The sequence below is a fragment of the Mytilus trossulus genome, chromosome 5, assembly GCF_036588685.1.
Source record: "Mytilus trossulus isolate FHL-02 chromosome 5, PNRI_Mtr1.1.1.hap1, whole genome shotgun sequence".
Lineage (NCBI taxonomy): Eukaryota > Metazoa > Mollusca > Bivalvia > Mytilida > Mytilidae > Mytilus > Mytilus trossulus.
The window spans coordinates 50,924,117-50,935,139 of NC_086377.1; the positions used below are offsets into that span (position 1 = coordinate 50,924,117).

General features: G+C 33.6%; 1 protein-coding gene across 1 annotated transcript; it reads right to left on the minus strand.

The window, feature by feature from the left end:
* Positions 1 to 685: 685 nt before the first annotated feature.
* Positions 686 to 1,810, minus strand: LOC134718049 (uncharacterized). Its single transcript, XM_063580548.1, has one exon. The coding sequence runs from the start codon at positions 1,808 to 1,810 to the stop codon at positions 686 to 688; it is 1,125 nt and encodes a 374-aa protein (XP_063436618.1).
* Between the last annotated feature and the right edge of the window lie 9,213 nt (positions 1,811 to 11,023).

The following is an 11,023-nucleotide window of genomic DNA, read 5'->3' on the forward strand; positions in this document are numbered from 1 at the left end:
TTTTTTTTGTAGGCTCAGGTTCCAAAAAGATTTTATAATGATAACAAATGATAAGAAAATGAAGATAAATTACTTTCCATGTAAGAGTAACCCTTTTAGAAGGCGTACACCAAAAAAAATTATTCAAATATCAATAATAATAAATAAAAAAAAATTGTATATCAACACCGTGTTTAACCAGATTTTGTTGCACTCCTGACACTTTCCATTTACAACAGACAGAACAGTTGAAAGAAATTATATGAATTATAAAATGTAGGTTAAAGTTTTTAAATAATATAATCATTTGATAATTAAAGTAAAGGTTATTTCTTTCATATAAGTGTTGATTCTTTTGACAAAAATACACCAAGTATGTATTAATTTTGTTAAAATAAACTTGTGTTGTTTTTTTTAGAGAGTTCCCATGATTTAAAATGTTTTATTTTTAATGACATACATGACAGACATACTGAAAATAACTATATATAATTTTAGTCATATTTTTCTATCGATTCTGCTTTTAAGCATTCAAAAATGTATACAACAATTTCAACTGATTATGTTGCATCCCTGACACTGTGTATGTACAACCATTAAATACAAAATATATGAATATCTTGGAATTTCCATTATTTGGTCTTAATAAGTTATAAATTTTGGAAGTTAAATTGGCATGATTAGCAAGCAAAATACATGAACAGTTTCATTTAAGAAGTGGAGGCAACAAATTTGTAAATGCGGCACAAATGAAAATCATTTGCTCTGATAAATGAGCCTCAGATATTGGTAAACGAGAGTTTAGTATATTATAGTTTTTTATTTGCTCCATTTTCATTTCCACAACTATTCTTGCAGAAGCAATGCTATTGATTTTAAAAAATTCTAGGTGTGACATCTGCTTCTTCGTTGAGACTCTTGGTGGCATATTTAGTCCCACATCGGCTGGAAGCAGGTCTTCTACGGTAAAGCCCTTATCAGCCATAATTACATCCCCTTTGCTAAGTTTTGGCAAAAATTCATCATGTTGCACAATGTGACGATCTGACACATTTCCTCCCCACAGTCTAGAAATGAAAGTTACCATGTCACTTGGTGTTACACCAATCAGTACCTTGAAGGTGTTAGAGTGCTTGTATTCAGACCATGTCATCCATTGAGCCTTTAATGATGAAGGTTTTTCAATGTAAAATTCAGTGCAATCTACCACAATTCTTGTATCTGGATGCCCAGTGAAAAGTTTTGGCAAGTTACAAACTACTTGTTCTCGTGTTGGCCAGGTTACTAATGATTTGCAATTATCAAATAGAAAGTTAATCCAAGTGTTCATTAAACGAGAAACAGTGGATTCAGACACTCTAAAAATATCAGCTAAATGTTCCTGCAGAAGTCCTAGTCGCAATCGCATCATAACCATAAAGAATTCATCAATTGGTCTTAAAAAGCGCTTTCTTCCTGGTTTTAAATTTCCTTCTTGTTGGTAGGATTTTTCACCCATGGATCGGGATTCTCCTTCCCAATAATTCAGCTTATCTGCTCCATGTTTAAGTTGTACTGAAAAGAACATCCAAAAAACACTAAAATTAACAAATCCAGTGTAAAATCTCACTTTGGCATTATCATGTTTCACATTTTCAATTGTTATTTGTGGCAAGTCTGTCAGAATGCCTACACTCACAGAATGGATCTTGATATCTGTCTCAATATTGTCTGTTGTTGTACATGTACTTGCATTGGTTGTAAATGTAGTAATTTCAGTTTGTGTACAGCTTGTCCTGAATGAACACGTATTTACTTTGTCAATGTCAGAGGCAATATTAAGATCCTTCATGATACTAATGTTTGGTATTTTTATATTTTCATTTTCGTCTTACTCCGCTGTGTCAGTATTTGTATTTTCTGAATGGACTTCTTTTCTAAAAAATGGACGACGTGTAGTCACCTTCTTCATTGGCTTAGAAGGAAAGATAGTTGGAATTGATTCATGTGTAAATGGTCCATCAAAATGAGCACTACAAACTCTTGAACTGTCATTAACAATTAAGTTTGCCCTCACATTTTAAGTCTCTGAATCCACAGTTTTTTAATATGGGCTTTTTTTTTCTGACATGGGAATACGGTGAAGTATAAATTTTGTTCCATCTGGTCCTATCTTGTCAGATGTATGACTGCATCCTGGGACACAACAATATTTCTTTCCAGTGCTGAAAAATATAAAAATAAACATGATAAAAAAGGTCATTTTATTATTTTATTTCTAAGCAATCAATGTAATATAATTGGATATGTTGTCAGACAGTTAGAATTTTAAAATAATTTTTATCATTTTTTTTTTCATTGTATTAATATAACTTACTTTCTTTTTTTTTGGAAAGGGGGGGGGGGGGGGGGGGGGGGTCAAATGTGTTCAGATAGGTACACAATAGATTGAAAGTTCTGTCATTTTAGCAGAAAAGTTGGCATCCCAATTTATAGCACTTGACTAAAGTGCAGTATAACTGCCAGTAACTGACTAACACAATACAATTAACGGTACCAATTTTTCTTGCACCAGATGCGCATTTCGACAATACATGTCTCTTCAGTGATGCTCGTGGCCAAAATATTTGCAATCCAAAGTATATATAAAAGATGAAGAGCTATAATTCAAAAGATCCAAAAAGTATAGCCAAATCCGTGAAAGGAATCAGAGCTTTGCATGAGGGAGATACATTCCTTAATTTATAATAATTTCTACGTACGGTTACGCTTAAAAAGTTTAAAAAAAACCATGTCATTTTGCATTTGGGCTTCTAGTTGCCTTTGGCACTCATATCACATATCAAATATAAATCTTAAAGTAAGATAACGCTATTCATGTCTGCCTTACCTTTTTTTCTTCGTGAACATCGTGGAGGATGCTGCGTTCATCTTAGCTGCTGATAATGTTGAACGCCCCGGAAGTTATACCGGAATACTAATTTCGGAACGTATACGGAATTACCCCCGGATTTGCTATTGCGGAACAGAGCCATTGTATTGCCATATAAATCAAAAACATGATCCGTGACAAACATAACATATAAACAAAAATACACAATACAATATTAGAATAGAAAATGTATCAAGACAGTTCTCTAATATGTATTGACAATTGTATAAGAACTGAAATTTGAACAAAACATAGCTTTATTAATAAAAGTGCATTTTAGTTTGTCTTATTAAACACCTCTTTATCTGAGGTATTATACTCACAACAAACTTTAATAATAAAATTAACGGTACCAATTTCCTTGCAGCAGATTCGTATTTCGACAATACAAAACTCTTCAGTGATGCTCGTGGCCAAAATGTTTGAAATACAAAGCTTATATAAATGATGTAGAGCTAAATAAGTTCATATTTAAGATTGGTAACAAAAACCCTGTAAAAAATAAAAACAGTATTTGTAAACAATTCGTCAACATGAGTGCATTTACAGTTCAATACAGAAATGTGCCATATCAAAAGGTCACTGGACTCACTTCCAATATCTTTCCATATTTTTGGTCATGAAGATAAGCATGTCATCATTTGATGCATTCACCCTAGAACGTTTTTAGACAGTTCAGCTGCCTTATGCGAGCACCCTGGTTTTGTGAGCTACCTAATAAATGCTGAAATACGTGCCATTGTTATCATCTAGCTGGCTACTATATTATTTACAACTTATTGGAGAGTGTTTTTTTTTCATACTTTGGCAAAGAAGCTGCTGAAAAGGAAACCAATGAATTTAGAAATGAAGTTTCAACAACCCACAAGGTGACAATGAGATCGTCAGAATGCTATCGCTGCGGATTATTTTTTTTTAGAAAAAACATGAATTTTATAAACTTTTTTTTCAGGTCATTGAAATTGATTGCTGATTTTGAACCTCCAATAAAGGTGGAAGGATCAACAGAGATGATGGTTTCGGTTGTCAAGAAGGTTGTGTTCAGACGTTTACATCATGTATGGATATGCATATGCATTTTTTTTATTGGGGATCACAACGATCTTCAGCAAATGTCAACCTGAGACAAGATTATGTTAAGATTGTACGATGTTTTTATAAAATTGTCTGTATATTAAATTTAAATAGAATTTATGGTTTCATCTCACAAGATATATCCAAAGACCAACAACGCCTTAAAAAAAAGATGCACGTGAGATTTTCAGACAAAGTTAAGTTGTATTTGAAGTCAATAATTGATGATGGTTAAAAGAGTGGAAACAAGTTGAATGCTGGCACTGAAGCAAGAAATATGAGAGTTGAACTAGAGAATGGAACCAACAAGTTTTGTAACAGTGAATACTTGTATTCTTGTCAATTGACATCCTAATTTGCTTGGTTAGCTGCACAGAAAAACATGCCCTCAAAGTCTTCCGCAGTAGCTCTTTTTGACAGATTTGAAGAAATGTCAGTTTTAATCTACCATTGATTTGCTTATTAGTACTGTGTAATTTGTGTTCTCAGTCGTGTCATTTATACTGTACGCAGATCTACTACATTTTATTTTTTAAATTACACATTGTTTTACTTACAAAATTATAAAGCTAAATTCAGTTTTGAAATAGAATAAGTTGACAACAAATTTTGTCATTGTAAACCATATTTTATTTATACTGCAATCCGTTTATTAGAGCAATTAAAATGCATTCTTTTTGGCAGTTTTTTTTTATCTTCGTTATAGTCAAATATCTATTATTACTGCATGTATAGGTAAATAACATATTTTTGAAAGCATTAAAATCAGACGAAGACTTGGAAAATGTTAATAGAAAATGGACCTAAAAGAGGGACGAAAGATACCAAAGGGACAGTCAAACTCGTAAATCTAAAACAAACTGACAACGCCATGGCTAAAAATGAAAAAGACAAACAGAAAAACAATAGTACACATGACACAACATAGAAAACTAAAGAATAAACAACACGAACCCCACCAAAAACTAGGGGTGATCTCAGGTGCTCCGGAAGGGTAAGCAGATCCTGCTCTACATGCGGCACCCGTCGTGTTGCTTATGTGATTACAAATCCGGTAAATAGTCTAATTCGGTAGGTCAAATTCATGAAAGGGAAGGGGGTTGTAGTTACGACGTAAGTAAGGAACATATCCGATATCATTTGTGAAACGGTTATTCCATAACGGTCAACCAACTCGTGATGACGTCCGTAAAATTTACGAAGAGATGATTTCAACTTCACCATTTGGAACTCTTGGTTTAATAGCTTCCTTGTGAGCAGTAACCCTCTATTCCCGCAAAGACGAAAACAAATAGTTGAAGACAAAATTAGTGTCAGGGATTTGGTTGAGCTTTTACCCATGGCTTGCATGACATGAGGTACGATTTTTTTTAATTTAAAAGACGATTGTGAAATTGTGAAAAACCATTGACTATTTAACGCAAACATAACGAAGATAGAATTTAAAAATACAAATAAAGAAGTAGGATTATCTTGGCACTGAATTTGATTTCATGTAAAATTGGTATGATCATGCTTCTACCATTTGTCATTACAGAGGCCATCCGGGATGATGGCCGGGGAAATTTTGACTGCCACTGGAAAATCAGGGTAAATTGCAAAGGGACAGAAATTACAATAGGCCATCTACGTACCCCTCCAAGAGTTGTTGCAAGGGTTCTTTACGTTCAAAGAGCGTGGCACTCTCTTTACACGAGGCATCGGATTCAACGTCCCCATTCTGTCCGGACGTGACTGCGGATTTGATTCATCCCGCACAGCCAAGCGAACGCCCCTACTTCTGCAAGAATTTCACTGCCGGTCGGGAGAAGAACAAGTGACCATTTTACGTTTCCCGAGTCACCCTTGGGCGCTTATTTATGTTTAAAAAATCTTAATTCAACTATGGATAATTGACCAAATATATAATTTATGTGTTTCAACATTGATGACAGCTTTTGAAAGAATTCAAGCGACTAGAGCCAAATACAGCTATAAGTATAAATAAATAATTTATATAACAAACCGTTGTCTTTCAAAACTGCTTCTTGGTGATGATATAAGGGCCTCGAATTTTCTTGCCACTGGCATTTATAACGACAGTAATCAATTAGCAATTATTCAAGATAAAAACCTGTTTAAAAAAAATAGAAACAGTGTTTTATCTAGTTAAACTATTAATTGAAGTGCTGCGGTAGATACCTCCTTCTTAATTATCAGCCAATTGTATGGGACCACTTTGAAGAAGCATTTAAATTTAACCAAAGTGGTGGATTTCGTATCCATAGACACCTGAAAAAAACATAGAAACATTACAGGTGCAAGAAAAATGAGAAATAAATATTCAGATGATGTTCTCAACAGGGATATAATTTATTTGATCAAATCCTATCAAGCAACATTCGAAACCCCTTCTTAATTTAGTTCTACAGTTGAACTGCTTAAAAATACTTCATAACTGGTTGAAATTTTCCATGACACATCCTTTTTTAGATCTGAACAACATTGTTGATATGCTTAAATCGCTTCTACTTTTCTTTATAAAAAAGGAAAAACATGTCCACAACAGCAAATTGCTCACTAGTAAGAAACATATAATAACAAAGGAAACACGTGATGATTAAACAGTTCTTGTGTGGATATGTTTCCCTTTGAAAGATGTGTTGAGGAAAAGGAAACATTATTTCACCTGCTTTTCTTAATTCTGACGTAAATTAAAACCACTTTTGTCAACAGAGAGGCATGTGTAATGGACAGAATAATAATCCAACAATTTGACATTTCTCTCAAATATAGTGACTTTATACTTATCTTCCTTCAATAAGTGGCTTATCATATGGTAAGGTTCACTTTCAGTCCAGTTCGCAAATGATTTTTGGCATGCTAAACGTGTGGCACCACAGACAACAATGGACGGATTGCCTATGAGGACTAAAAAATTAAAAAGCATAATGAAAAACATAACATAATTCAGGAATTTATGGATAAGTTTTAAAGTCAATAAACCATGCTGAACTAGATAATTTGATTAAAATGGACCAATGATGACACAACTGCATACAACATATCATTAACCTACCACAAGAGGTTGACCATAAGCTGACCTGTTAATCAAATATTAAAACATGGTAGACAGATGCATGATACGCAAGACAAAAATCATGATTATAGCTTAACCAATTTTAAGAGTACTTTTACTTCACAAAACAAAATTTAGCCTATTAATTTAAGAACTGCATGTACAATTCTGAATCAAACTATAGGTAGCGTCTTAGGGGACGACCATTTGATATTCTGGGGGGGGGGGGGGGGGGGGGGGGGGGGGGCAGGCCTTGATAATCGGCCTTGATAATCACAAAAATAAATTGTTCTGTGGTAGTTTAAAAATAAATAAATAAGCAGGTCTATAGCTTCTTGGGCCTTCAGCGGTTACAAAACCCTTAAAAAAAAAAATTTTGCCTCGCTCCACTCGGCAAAATATGTTTGACAATACTTTTCAAAGTAGCTAGGTAAAACCAAACTAAATCAACTTTAAAGTCATAAGAAACGAGTGACCGGTGAAAAATTATGTTCTTCCAATTCTTGAACCAATGCATACACACATCATAAACTTAGTCTTCTGTGCACGAATTTATCATTTTTTTCGTGTAAATTTCGTATAATCGTCAATTTTTTTTTTCAATCAGTCAGTGTTGTTGTGAAAATATGGCAGGTAATTAAATTTCGTGTTTTGAAGCCGAAATTTAACGATGGTCACCTGTTTGTCAACAATCGACAAAAAAATAAACAAAAAAGCATGATGGTTTAATTTTTGAATTGTTGTTTGGATGGAGAGTTGTCTCATTGGCACTCACACCACATCTTCCTATATCTATGGAAAGAGAGCACGTGTTTAACATGTGAATTCAGATAATAGTTTATTTTAAGGACATCCATGCGTATTGTGATCACCGGAGTTTTACGAGATGGGTTACACTGAGGTCACTTTGCATACGGAAAATATGTCGGGGGAATTGGTTGCTGGAAGCAAGCAATTAAAATAAAGTAAACTTCTATATATGAATATATTTAAAAAAAAATTCTTCAGAAAAAAGTATATGTACATTAGTTTTATAATGAAAACTATCCATTGAGTTATAAAAAACATATGCATTATTTTTTTTGATTTGAGGTTTCTTATGACTTTAATACTATGTATGTATACTATACATGTATATTGCTTGGGAATATAAATGATTCATTTCGTGAAGAAAATTAAAAAATCTAATTATACCAATTGTCTTTTAATTATGATATACTTAAAACTATGTATTTGTGTTTCGTTTGTCCTGTATCGCTATGTGTTATCTTGAAATGTTTGTATATCATATTGTCCTCTAGTACACAAGTATGTGTCTGAGGTTATGAATGAAATCTTAAAATTTCTGCAGGGGATAATGATCTTTTCTGATTAATTGGTACATAATGACTTGACTTTACATGTATTATTCATAATTGGTATAGTCCCTAGTGTTGACAGTTGGTTACTTGCCATTAATTTGTATATCCCTTCCAAATTTAGTTCTCCATGTGTAATGCCTCAAATTAAAAGGGTGAAATTACACTGTAAGAAAAATTGGGTCCAGAATTCCTTAAAGGAAAGAAGTGATTTGGTCCAGCGGAAAAAGATTTAAAATTAGCACTTCGGAAGCTGTCAATAGATTTCAAGATGCCCTAAACATAAAATTGTCCATATTTTTAGTTAGAGACGATGAAATTTTCTACAATTTTGATATAATTTGTCCCAAAAGTAGTACATAATACTGTAAAAGTTTCTTTGAGAAAGCGCAGGTTGGAATTTTTTTTTATTTTCATTTTTGTTCTAAAAGAAATGCACTACAAAATAATTGTGGTCTCGGACCAATTAACAAATATTTAAAAAAATTGCATGTTTTCGAATATCACAAATATAGTTGTGAAAATGAATAATCAGTCCCTTGCTTTAATGAAAATGAAAAATCTTGCTTCAATGGTGCAGAAAATGAATAATCTGTCCTCTCAGTTTGCGAAAATAAATAACCGATCAAAAACAAATCCTCCTGCCCCCCCCCCCCCCCCCCCCCCCCAGAATATCAAATGGTCGTCCCCTTATATTATATTAGCATAGATTACCTTAGCCGCATTTTGCACAACTTTTTGGAAATTTGGATCCTCAATGCTCTTCCAACTTTTTTACTTGTTTGGCTTTATAAATATTTTGATAGGAGCGTCACTGATGAGTCTTATGTAGACGAAACGCGCGTCAGGCGTACTAAGTTATAATCCTGGTACCTTTGATAACTATTTACACCACTGGGTCGATGCCACTGCTGGTGGACGTTTCGTCCCCGAGGGTATCACCAGCCCAGTAGTCAACACTTCGGTGTTGACATGAATATCAATAATGTGGTAATTTTTATAAATTTCCTGTCTACCAAACTTCGAAATTTTCGAAAAACTAAGGATTTTCTCATTCCAGGCATAAGATTACCTTAGCCGTATTTTGCACAACTTTTTGGAATTTTGGATCCTCAATGCTCTTCAACTTTTTACTTGTTTGGCTTTATAAATATGTTGATAGGAGCGTCACTCATGAGTCTTATGTAGACGAAACGCGCGTCTGGCGTACTAAATTATAATCCTGGTACCTTTGATAACTGCTTATATTCAGCTCAAAGTTTTTTCATATTCTTTTAAATTTCTTCATAGTTCATTGAAACTAATAATATTGGAATCTACTTTTACAGTGAGCTTGAAAATGTCTACACTTGAACTACTAGATAAAGTACTATGTGCTGACACTGAAGATGTAAAGTCTTTCAAGCGTTACAGGAAACTTGTTCAAGAACATTCCTTTGATCAATCATTTAGACAGAGCTATGAAAAAGCCAAGGCTTAGTTGGTTTTAAACTGCTTGGCCAATTGACAAAGAATCGGGACTCAACAGCAAAAACTACTGAAACAGATTGATTTACAATTAAGCAGATGGAATATAAGCCCCTAATAACATTACTGAACCCTATATGTACATGTATATACAGTTCAGAACTAAAATTGATACATATATATATATATATATACATGACAAATGAAATTCTACTGAGTTTGCGTACTCAGTTTCTTTTTGGAATTTTGGACCCTCAATGCTCTTCAACTTTGTACTTGTTTGGCTTTATAAATATTTTGATATGAGCGTCACTGATGAGTCTTATGTAGACGAAACTCGAGCCTGGCGTACTCAATTATAATCATGGTACCTTTCATAACCAACTACAGCCATACGGCTTTGAAATGCTGGTGGTCTAAGAAGACCACTATACACGGATTTCAAGGAGCGGACCTTGATCAGAGTTGCAAAACAATCAGTGAATTCTGATATTAATGAAGTAATTGCGAAATAAACTGAATCCCAGCATGTGGATGAAGAACATAATTTATCAGTGGGGGCTGCAGCAGACAAAGAAAACCTTGGTCCAAGATGATTGATTGATTGTTGGTTGCTTAACGTCCAGTGGTCCAAGATGATCAGAATGGTGCAGATAGTGATCATGATGACCACTTTAGTCATAATGAAGACTATGGAAATGAGGGGAGGGTTTGATAAAAGAAGAAAGAAAATTTATTCATATTGCTTTATTAGCTTTTTTTCCTTATAAATTACAAATATTTCATGCATATTCAGGACGAGAACAATTTCACAAAAAATATATTAGGTAGGTCTGGTCATAATAGAGGCCACTCGGGATGATGGTCGGGGAAATTTGAACTGCCACAGGAAAATAAGGGTATATTGGATAGAACAGAAATTTTACCTTGCAACAGGCCACCTACGGACTCCAAAAAGAGTTGTTGCAGGGGTTCAATATTCCATGCTCTTATGTATTTGATATGACAATTTTTCAGGAGTAAAATGATAATCTCAAAGACAAAGCAAGTATGACGAAGTATTTCCTAATATTCTTATTGCTGTAGAATTTTATGCATTTTATTTTTATTTTATTAGATGCATTCTTATGTATTTTTACAACTTTGATATTGTAAACTATATCAATTCAAAACATT